At 41.5% G+C, this 12,244-nt stretch overlaps 1 protein-coding gene across 1 annotated transcript in view; it reads left to right on the top strand.

Annotated features, from left to right (window-relative positions):
• LOC111869564 (neuropilin and tolloid-like protein 2) overlaps positions 1 to 12,244 on the top strand; it is a gene marked incomplete at its 3' end in the record, with an annotated part of 419,957 nt that overhangs the window by 256,914 nt on the left and 150,799 nt on the right. Inside the window, exon 3 of the mRNA XM_023861190.2 lies at positions 7,783 to 8,136. Within this exon, the coding sequence (XP_023716958.1) occupies positions 7,783 to 8,136 (354 nt within the window). The remainder of the gene's footprint in view (positions 1 to 7,782; positions 8,137 to 12,244) is intronic.

Genomic DNA, 12,244 nt, shown 5'->3' with positions numbered 1-12,244 from the left:
GGGTGTGAATCTGACCACTCACCACGAAATATTGTCGAGATCAAGAAAATTTGGATCTATACACCCACTCCCTCCTAAGCCTCCATGGCTTAGTGCTTGATTAGTTAAGCACAGGAACAACTTTACCTTTAACTTTGTTGAATATATGTAACCTCTGCTTTAAATGCAATTTGAATACAACTTAATTGCATTTCTCAAAAGAACATTCATCATACTCGTATGGAGTATTCATATAATGTACTTCACGTTCTTAACTAGGATTGGGCCTACAGTATGTCTTTACGTTTTTTATATGGTGAATACTTAACGAAATATAAGAAGCTGTAACATTTGACTCTATTTATTGTAAGACTTTTACAACAACGAAATGTTGTCTGTGGCCTGACCGAATAATTTTCCTATAGGGACAACGGAAATTTACTGCAAACCTCAGTCAGCATTTTCGACGCTCCTAGCGAGCTTTTCCATTTTACGGCTCTCGAGCGTTGCCAGTAGGCCAGCCTGATCGGTTTTGCTGTACATTCTCTTCGAGATATTGCTCAGAAATTTCAGAGAAACTGTCGCTCTTACGTTTCGTTTCTGCTCGAAGTCTGCAACTTCGGGACCTAACGCGAGAAGCGTCGATACCTTCCGCCTGAACATCTCAACAATTAACTAGATGATCTCATGTGATAGCACTGTACAACGATCTCAGTTGGTGTAAGCCTGAACTAGGGCCATTCATTGATAACGATCATATGATTCGGTCCGGTTGATGTCAGGAATTCTAATCTGCTATCAACTAAGTGTCTTTGTTTCTCGAAGATCAGAGAAGTTCGAGAATTACTCCCAGCGATTTTGTTCAGTACCCTGAATATATGCATTCTCAAAGGGGTTTCTTCGACGTTCTGTATGTAGATACGGCAGTTAACGTTTTAGAGACGTGGAGTCTACATCACAAATATACACGTATAAATATACTCCTAACGATGGAATGAAATTCTAGATTTGTTTGTAATTATTCCCTTTAGCACAAATATCTGTGAGTAGATTCTAAAGGATTCTAACCTTGTGTTTTCTAGAATATCGTGCGGTGGACAGAGTCCGTAAGTACTCCCTTTATCACAAATATCTGAGAGTAGATTCTAAAGGTTTTTAACCTTATGTTTTCTAGAATATCGTGCGGTGGACAGAGTCCGTAAGTTCTCCCTTTAGCACAAATATCTGAGAGTAGATTCTAAAGGTTTTTAACCTTATGTTTTCTAGAATATCGTGCGGTGGACAGAGTCCGTAAGTTCTCCCTTTAGCACAAATATCTGCGAGTAGATCCTAAGGATTCTAACCTTATGTTTTCTAGAATATCGGGCGGTGGACAAAGTTCGTAAAGCAAATAATTCTGACACATACTTGTAACTTATCATGGATTGAATTAATTTAGTCCGTTGATAGTTCATCATTTAGTTGGCTTTAACTTACAAGAATTACTACACATGAGCTCTATTCTTTTTTTCAAAGTTACTCACTTCGTGTGTATTATCACACACGGTTCAACATGCATTGAAATATTTTACGTCTATTTTAACAGGGGGGGGGGTACAGATTTTATCATTGATCATCGATTGATAGTTAATGTAAGTGTCTATTTTATCATATAGACTTTTTTCACGAACTTAGATCTTTTTGACCGAGCATGCTGATGTGGGTTAACACTCTGGACTTTTATTCCAGATGTGCTCGGTTTGAATCCCGCTTCGACGCAGACAATACCAACCGATTAATTAAAAACTATATCTGATATTTTAGAAAATTTGTTTAAAAGTTGCTACATGTACACGCATGGTCTAACCACACAACACAGTAGGAGGAAACACCTAGCACGACGAGAAACACGAATGTGTGGTGGGACTACGCGTCGAATAGTAGAAGCACAAAACACCAACGCAACAGTCTCCACAAACAGATCTGATGATAACCAATAACATTCGAAACATGTAGTATACTATGTGGTTTTAAATAGGTTTAAAAGACTCATTGTAAATATGTAGTAAATTTAAACAAATTTTTTAAAAGAATGCTATATGTAAGACGGGATATCAGAGATATTTGTTAATTAACAATATGCAAGAGGATGCTACAGTATATCCTTATACTGGCCGAGTTGTTCGTAGATATCTTCTGTCGTTCCAGCCAAATGCCGAGAAAATATCTCGACTATGCTTCGAACGACTTCATCCACATTCTCTTCAATTCATTTTTCATCTATCCTCCTGCCCCTCGACTCTGTATTTTTATCTGAGATACGAAATGAACCGCATTAAGAACAGATCTGAGTGGTTGCTGCTTATTCAGATGATCAAGAATGTCTCTTTATGGAATACGAACGTTCATCATCTTATTCACAATGTTTCAACATTCGCCCATGTACTGAAACATTCAAGTCAGCCTACATTCTCAAAAGCCGTTAGTTCTGATGTGAGATTTGAGGTTATTACAGCAGTGACAACAAAAGTTATTGATTTCTGAGACGTTACGCACAAGACAAGCGTTTCGGAGAAATTTAGTACCTGTATCTCCATCTTATACCGTGAAGGAGGCAATATGTTACTCCAAAACTTTGATACCTAAACACTAAACTACATATAATGTCCCAGAAAAGAGCAATCTTCTTGCTTTTCTAATGGTAATTTAAATTTCAATACCTCATTCACGCCTATTCATTTCTTTTCGCCATGGTTCCACCTTGGGAATATCTGTTTTTCTCCACACGGTTTTTATAAAATTTTACATGCTGTACAATTACTGAGTAATTATCACGCATTCATTGGACGTATTTTTTTCCTTGGCACTACAGCCCCAGTGGCCTAGGCCGACTTCCATGAACTTTTCCGTTCGCTTCGGGTTTTCTGGATCTTACACATTCGGTAGGACTCCTTGGGCGGGTGATCAGCTCGTCGCAAGTCCTTTACCTGTACACAAACAGAAAAACGCACACACACAAACTAAACATCCATGCCTTGAGTGGGATTCGAACCCACGATCCCGGTTTCCAAGCGCGCGAAGACAGTGCATGCCTTAGACCGCTCGGCTACCGTGACCGGCAACATATAAGAATTCAGTTCGTACCTCACAGGAAACAGATCCGAAACTACGATCCCAGCTTCCGAGCGAGAGAAGACAGTACATGCGTTAGACCGCTCGGCTACCGTGACCGGCAGTGTATAAGAATAATATATAATAATTCAGTTCGTACCTCACAGGAAACAGATCCGAACCCACGATCCCGGCTTCCGAGCGAGCGAAGACAGTACATGCCTTAGACCGCTCGGCTACCGTGACCGGCTCTGGACGTATTGTTAATGTAAATTGAGGCATTGTCTTTCCACTTAGCGAATGAAAGACACACCATTTGCAGGAAGTAGGTAATAAAAGTGGAGTGAACACCGTAGTCTATTGGGGTGTACGAGTATGTTTCTGGCTTGTGCTCCTCTGCATTTGGGCTCCATTTTCTTTCTAGAGTCGCGCTGTCTTGCCATAAGCTTTAGGGAGATTTCCTCAGTCGCTTGTGGTCTCCATTTTCTTGCTGGAGTCGCATTGTCTTGTCATAAACTTTAGGGAGATTTCCTCAGTCGCTTAGGCAAATTAAAATAGAGCATTCTTTTTTCTTTGTGCTTCTTTTGTAATTTCTCTCTCACTAACAACTTTCCATTTTACTTACATAAATTAAGAATCGAAACTAAGAGTTAATTACTGTAAGGTTGATGGGTACAGTCTGATAAGAGAGTAGAGTCAGTTTCGAGCTTACCATGTTATCATGATGGCTCTGATGTGTCACTAGTATTAATAACCTGTACATACAGAATCAGAGCATTAAATCTGCTCAGTTTTCCTGCACTTTCCTCCGGAACACAGCTGCTTGCGAAGAATTGCAGGAATAAAGAAGGGAGGTGTCGATAAGGGAAAGAAGAGGGCAGTTGGTGGGCATGGAATGATGTAATAAGGTTATATAGTACGAGTACCTGGATATTGGTCGCTATTCCTGTGCTTCTTAAATCACACGGAGAAGAAGAGAGAAGGAAGATGGAAGGGAAGAAATGATAAAAGGAAGATATTAGGGTACGATGAAAATGTCGAAAGAAGGAACTGAAGAAAAAAGAACATAAAAAGCAAAGAGGCGAAAGTATAAAATGAAGAGGAAGGAGACAAATGAAAGAAAACGTGGATTGACTGATGGATGAGTGGGCACGACGACCGGAAATATTGATGGACGGACACACGAATCTGTCCCCCTGAGGTGAAATGAAACGTACGACAGCGAGCCTCCCGTTTCTGTCACATTCCTTCCCTAAACACTGTGTTTCATAATCTGTTCATAATGGTGTCCTTTGGGTGGCACGTGTCAGAGTACTGTATGTCACCACAGGCATGTGTTTCATACTTCTGTTCATAATGGTGTCCTTAGGGTGGCACGTGTCAGAGTACTGTATGTCACCACAGGCATGTGTTTCATACTTCTGTTCATAATGGCGTCCTTTGGGTGGCACGTGTCAGAGTACTGTATGTCACCCCAGGCAAAGCCCTGATATTCGCCAACGCTCTGCAGATTGTGAAGTAATGTATCCCTTTGTTTATAGTCAATTTAACGATCTTATCAGGATTTCAAGCTATAAAACTTCAAACAACATTGCATAATAAATTGGAAAATATATGGAAGAAATCGTCCGAGGTCTAATTTCGGTATAGTCCGCTTTTTGCTTGGAGTAACTGAGCAAGACCACGAGAAACCTCCGTCAGGACAATCGATACAAGTCAGAAACACTGTCGCTTGAGCCAAGTTTCTTGTTTATTAATTTGCAGTTGACCACTCATATTCGTCCAGTGGCTAGGCTAAGGTTTAACAGAGGTTTACATATGCACTCATTGTACGTATTCATGATGTTTTGCTTCAATGCAGCTCCTAAATTTACCCTTACTTTATATTGGAGTCCCTGTTTTTAAAACCGTAGATGCAATGGATTTTTAAAATAATATCTTTCCCCCTTTTGTTATATATAGTATTTTCTTTTCCTGAGGCAATCAAAAATAAAAGAAAGTCGATTTTTATCTGTTATTATGCGTGTGCATAAAAACTTGGTTTCTAGCTTTGAATGAAGAAATCTGATAAAGGATATTTCGGCTCCAAGCGGCGAGAAGAATATTCAACTTGGGAGGGGGGGAAGGAAATGACAAAAACTGGACAAAATTACGTTATAATGAGTTTCATTGTTTGTATTATTCACCGGTACCCTCAGGGTAGTTGAGAAAATTCACATAGGTAAATGCAGAAGGCTAAAAAAAATGTTACTATATTATGTACGGAAATTTTCAAAATTGAACCGAAATGTAATGTAGTTTGTATAGTGTGATATTCTCTCAAAAGATGGTGCTAGTCGTATGAGTGCCAGAGCCACGTTATCAAATGGAAGGACATTCAAAGGAAATGACGGATGAACGATTGTCGTTCAAACAACGCAAAATAAATTTGAAGTGGTGCTTGGAATGTGAAAACATATGCGAAATACGAGAGTGACGGTTTGAATTTACAACAGAACTTCCAACACGATTAACTATTGCAAGCTTGTGTGGAAAATTTGAGATCCACTGTACAGTGCATGATGTGCACGTCCAAAAATCTGGGAAGACTTGAACAGTAACGAGTTCCACCTCTTCCGCTATTGCGTTGGAGCAGTTTACACTATCACCCCAGAAGTCCACTAAGCAATGAGCACGTGAGACAAGAATTAGCAGACTTAAAGTACAACGATTTGTAAAATGTACAACATGGGAATTTAGATCCGAAAGTGACGATCATTTTCGAAGAGTGTAGTTTTATGAGTGGTGTCAAAACAGGGTACACAAGAATGAGGAGTTTGTTAGCAAAAATGGCCTGATGAAGCAACATTTAAGCTGAATGGTGCAGTGAATCACCACGATTGTGTGTTCTGTGCTCCATAGAGGCCACACATTTATACCCGTATTGACATGGCGGTGAATTTGCCAGGACTTACTCTCTGGTGTTTAAGTGAACCATTCTTTTTGAAGGAAAAGTTACTGGCCGTAGGGAAGAGCATGTAGCACGAATGGGGGAAAAGAGGAATTCATATAGGATATTGGTGGGAATGCCAGAAGGATAGTGATAACTGGGAAGACAAGTGGGCGGACAGTGTTAAAATTGATCTTAGAGAGACAGGATGGGGTTCTACGGTTTGGATTGATCTGGCTCATGATAGTGACCGGTGGAGGTCTCTTGTGAACACGGTAATGAACATTCGGGTTACATAAAATGCTGGGAAATTCTTGGGTAGCTGCATAATTGGCGGCTCCTCAAGAAGGGCTCAGCTCCATGAGTAAGTAAGTAAGTATGTACCTCAACAAACTTTGGGTATCCATTTTACCTGCCATTCATCCGCTCTATGGGAATGTATTGTGACGTGTTTGCGTTATGCAGGACACCTCCTCCCCCGCCAGCGGTGATGTAACGTCGATGCTACGGTAACAGGCCAGTCAACACTCCGCCCCCTCCTGCGGTGACGTAATAACACTTCCCACTGTGACGTAACAGGGCACACCGCTGTTGACACAGACAACAGGGAACGGTATAAAAAGCCGGCTGAGCAGTATGTGACAGACAGTGTGTGATCAGGAGTGACACAGTGCGGATCGTGAAGTCGCCGAGTGCAGCAGAAGTCTAGCAGTCGCCGAGAGCAGTGGATGTAATTGTGATACTTGCAGATGGCAGTAACTGTAATAGTGAATTGTGTGAGTGTGAGAGCGAGTGGGATAAAGTCGCTATATCCAAGACGGCGTGAAGTTATTTGTCGCGTAATACACCCAACATGTGACAGTATTTTACTTCCAACAATATGGCGCACCACAACACTACCACCGAGACGTCAGCAGCAACCGCGATGGAACTCTACCAGGTCAAAGGATAGGACGAAGATGTAGTGCTGATTACCCTCCACGGTCGCTTGATTTAGCTTCCCTCGACTTTTACTTGTGGGGTCCCTACAGGATGGGGTATATCGTGGAAACCACCGACATCGGAGACGTTACGGGAAGAAATTGAAACGTAGCATGTCGCCATCCCAATGAAAGCCTTGGCCACAGTTGCTCGTGAACTAGAAGTGTCCGCAAGAGCTTTCAGCAGTTCTTCTAGTTCAACACGTGTAGCAGTCATCCCTTTCTGTGTATATAAAATTTGGATTATCAACAAATTATTTAAGCAGATATTTTATACATTGAATTGCGTACATATTTTTTAGCGTTCTGTAGCATGGCATGCAATAGGCGAAGTGATAAAATGTCCATAGTTTGAAAGGAAGGTTTTATTTGTGAGACCTGGACATAAATAGGAAGAAAATGTGTGTACTGAATTCAACTGGCTTAGGACATAATCTAGTGATAGGCTTTTGTGAACGCGGTGATGAATATGAAAGTTACATTACCGCGAATTTCATGGACAGCTGAACTTACTGTTTGTAGCATATCTTGTACCATGATGATAGGAGTGCTGATCTTCTTTCTTAAAATATCTGCATTCTTTGATTTATATTTTTATTGGATAAAGAAATATTTTAATTCTCTCGATTTTATACACGTGTTATTAGAGCAGTATGTTACAGGGTATCAGTAGCAATAACGCTTGATAGTGGAAGTCCCCTCCTTGTAGAATAATAAAGTACGTACTTACTGTATAACGCCCACAGAGACGTTTTTATATGATGCCACTTTCTTCTAATTCATGTTTATGGTAATTGTTTTCAGGTAAAGGAAGCAGCGATGTCATGATCCCCCCCAGACACCGGCCATATTTCGAGACGAAACACCTCCCTCCGCAGGAAGCCAGCACGGCCAACGACGTCTCCATATACCATTACGATACTAGACATTCATTGTACCATGAGGGGCTGACAAAGGATGTGAACTGGGCAGTCAGTTTTGTGCAAAAGAAATCCTTGTATAACGGTCATGTGATATCGCGACGCAGTTCCAAAGACGATCCACAGACGGAAAAATGCAAGGAGTTCACTCAGGGAAATCAAAAGCGAAAGGAATTCTACTCGCCAAATTACCCCGGAAACTACCCCAGCAACACTGAATGCATCAGATTGTTAGAAGGTAAGTAATGGCTTCCTTTACATCTGTCTCTTAGCAACTCATGTCAAAGGGCTCTCACCAGAGTTCATGGTCTGGTATCTTTAGGGGCAACAGTGACGTGGCTAAGACCAATGGAGGTGGACAGCCCGAGGTATCTGGAGGATGTTCCAGGTTTAAGACAACTACAAAATTACTACGTGTTCTTCTGCGACGTAAATGAAATATTGTTCTGTTCCAAAGCAGATAATCTTTCTCCATCTCTTGTTGTGTGTCACACATCAATCTGACTTTTAGTTACGTTTCCGAAAATAAATTCGAAAACAGAATGTTAGTTTCGCATGTTAAGATTGCCGAAATCATTTTGTCCGGTCTTGGAGAAGTATAAATATACTAGATTTTATTCAATTACCACGATTTGGTTCAATTTCGTTCAGTTTCGGGGATCACTCTGCTTAAGAGCCTAAGCGAACTCCTTGCCTGCACGTTTTAATTCGTCAAGAGATGAAGTTTAATCTGCAACTCTTCTGTTGGGCTGGTATATGATATTGTCACATGTAGGAGTACGAGTGACGAATATTCGTAGCGGGTTCTAGATCGGATGATTGGATTTATTGGCAATTCGGTTACAAGTTCTCTCAATAACAATCAATTATAACGCTATCGCAGATTTACACACTTTTCAGTTCACCGTTCCATACGCACTGGGATTCCCAGTTTCCACAAGCCGTCTTCTGGCAACGGGTCTCAACACAGAAACTATCACTTCCAATCACTTTGAGACCTTCTTCGACCAAATTCTCCAACGCAAATTCTCTCTCTCAGATTCTCTGTATGACTGGAATCTCCTGGTCCGAATTCTCAAATCAACAGAACTGCCAGTCAAAGTCACACTGGGACTAACGGTCAGTCAGTCAGTCCTGGTGTGGAGGTCCATCTGGGGTTCATGACCAGATATTTATTAATGTTTAACAGTAACGGTATTCTTTTTGTGGGGCACTTTCTCTGACGAGAGGACGGGTCTGTCTTTTGTATATGCTGCTGGTTCTTGCCAGCGCAGTTTTTCTCAGGTCCCTTGGAATGCACACTTGCGTTCCTCACTCATCTGTTGCCTTCTTACTATTTTTATGTTATAAATGAAATGCATAGGTGAAGCAACAATTCGTTAGTTATCACTATAATATTGAAATATAAGCATACATTTCGCAAGTCATGCTATTTCTGAAGAAAGCAGTCTTCTGGGATTTGGCACCGTGTATATGTGGTGTTAACCGACGTTCCTCCGAAACGTCGGTTAACATCACATATACACGGTGCCAAATCCCAGAAGACTGCTTTCTTCATAGTCACCGCCGTGAAAACCTCAAATCTTACATGCTATTTCTGTTTGTCTACGGCTCTTCAGCCCTTTAATGGACCTTGGCTGTTGTTTCAGGTTCTTTAATCCTATATGTAGCCAGTGGGACTCCTTGGACGGGGGATCAGTCCATCGCAAGGCAGCTAAATATTTACAGAATAACAAAAACATAGACCATACGTGCCTTGAGTGGGATCTGAACTCACGATCCCAGCTTTCAAGCGAGAGAAGATAGATCATACCTTAGACTTCGCGGCCACTGTGGTCGGCACAACCATAATCATCACCATCAGTAATCTGTCAGACGACAGGTCCACAGTCTCTTCCAAAACAATTCCTCCACTTAATGCCTTCTAGAGCTTTCTCCTTCAATGTCTCCATAAATGTGACCTAAATTAAAAGTATATACTTTCTTGTGTATTAAAACAGATATCTCAAAAACCTGCATTCTGTGGTTCTGGGTTCTACTCTACCTCAGAAATTCTTAAAACTTCCGTGTTGGTATTATTGAGTGTAGCGAATTGAAAAAGAAAAGAAGAGTGGAGTGAATTACAAAATGATAACGTTGGTATAAGACAGCGTTACGTAACTTCGAACAAGGCCCTGTATTCATAGTCAAACCTCGAGCATAGCTTCATTCTTCCACTGGCCGCCTGTCACTTCCCACACCCTCCACTCCCTTGTCTGAAATTTTTCTTCTGCGCATTCAAGGTTACTCTTGGCCTTGTTCGAAGTTACGTGACACTTGCTTTATATCACGCTTAAAAATCCGTCCATTTATTCAAGAGCTAACATACACACACGCACGCACGCACACACACACGCACACGCTGACGTAATGATATCATAAGACTATTCATCTTTGTGACATAAGGAAAGTTGGCTACAGAATAACCCAGATCTGTCTCATAATACCAAAACAACCCTGCAATGAGTTATAGGAACCAGAGAAGTAAACTTTAATGTCTGAGACCTCGCAATATCCCCGTGCAGAATTTATATGAACGGCATGAGATTATGCATTCCAGGAACACAACCAGACGATGTGCACTGAATTACGAGAGTGTACAGTCAGTTCCTGCCTCCTGTCTGCATCATGACGTGCAGTTCCCAAGTACTCACATTCCATATAGACTTGGCGTTTAATTATTGTGGGTACAAGAGCATTGTTAGGAAAGCCAATGGCACTACGGTTATTGCACTGAGGAGTTGGAAAATATTTTAACTTACATTCTACTAAATAACCATATTGAGCGGTTTGAGGTTTTCATGGCGGTATCCATGAAGAATGCCGACTTCTAGGACGTGACTACGTGTAGATTTTGTGTGAACAGACGTTTCGGAAGAACGTATCGCCTTCATCTTCAAGGTAGAAAAAATCCTGGAGCGAGGAACCAGCGTGAGCATGTGGCTGCAGACTAAGTCTGAGATATGTTCCTCTGAAACGTCGGTTCACACAAGGTCTACACGACCCCCCATCACAGAAGACGGCAGTCTTCAAATGGAAAAATGTTTAAAATAAGATTCAGAGACTTTAAGGCCTATGTTTTGTGGCGCGTATTCATTTGTACCTATAAGTTATGAGGTGAAAGGATATTTGCTCAAAAGAATACAAAAGCACTCAGAGTTGCATATGAAGTACACTTTGTATTAGACGGTCATGGACTACAATTAAATTTGAAGGATCCTATATTTTGGAATACAATGTGTAGTCGTTGAAAGTCAACTGATGTTTCGGAAGAACACATCGCCTCCATATTCAGGATCGAAGAAAAAGTCTAGCGTGAAGAAACCAGCGGGAAATAAGGTGGCAAGACGCATGTTTCTTGCTTTGTTTATTTTTAGACCCTAAAGATTTAGGCAATATGTTCTTCCGAAACGTCGGTTGACTGTCAAAAACTACACGGCGTCATATCCCAGAAGACAGAACCCTTCGTAACCGCCTCTGTGAGAACCTCAAATCCTTCAATTATTTTTTTTTAAACCTTTATTTTAGACACTACGTATAAAACATTATCAAGATCCACTCCGCGGTAAGATGAAACTTGCGAATAGACTGGCTTGACCTCCACATGTTGCATTCATTCTGTGCGTTTTGGCAAGTGAAACACTGGAAATTTATCATGAACAAGATAGTTAATAAAACTTACGTAGTCTTTTAGGCCGCTCCATAGCTCAAGCGGTTAGTCGCTGGCTTCCCACCGCGGCGGCCCTCGATCCCGGTTCTGGTCAAGTGGTATTTGTGGTGGACAAAGTGGCGCTGGGGCAGGTTTTCTCCGAGTACTTCGGTTTCTCCTGCCAATCTTCATTCCACCAATTGCTCCACAATCACCCTCACCTATCATCTGGGGCTGGTACAATAGGCCAGAAGTGGCCGCAGTTTAAGAGACTTAGTCCCACCCCACTAGCAATAAAGAAATATACATAGACTTTTCATAGTGTATATTGTGCCTCTTTAGACTAATGTCACACGAGCGCTGTCTCACGTACGTGAATATTGGCGCACGTCATGGAGGCATACAAATATATGAGGGAAGTCACACGGCACGGACGCAAAGAATGGCGTTGTCCGCGACACGGACGCGAAGAATGTAGCTCCGCGATCCCCCATGACGCAACGTGACGCGTCCGCGCTGAGATATGCATTTGTTTATGGTGGTTGTCACACGGGCGCGATAAATAGCGGACGGGAAGTTAGAATATCACGCTGTTTTGTTCAGGTCAGAATGGAAATAGAAATGGAGAAAATGGTTTTATTAGGCAAAGTCAAAGTCA

The sequence above is a fragment of the Cryptotermes secundus genome, unplaced genomic scaffold (assembly GCF_002891405.2).
Source record: "Cryptotermes secundus unplaced genomic scaffold, Csec_1.0 scaffold463, whole genome shotgun sequence".
In the NCBI taxonomy this organism is placed as follows: domain Eukaryota; kingdom Metazoa; phylum Arthropoda; class Insecta; order Blattodea; family Kalotermitidae; genus Cryptotermes; species Cryptotermes secundus.
The sequence above is the reverse complement of the archived record's forward strand: the minus strand, read 5'-3'. Positions and strand labels throughout refer to the sequence as shown.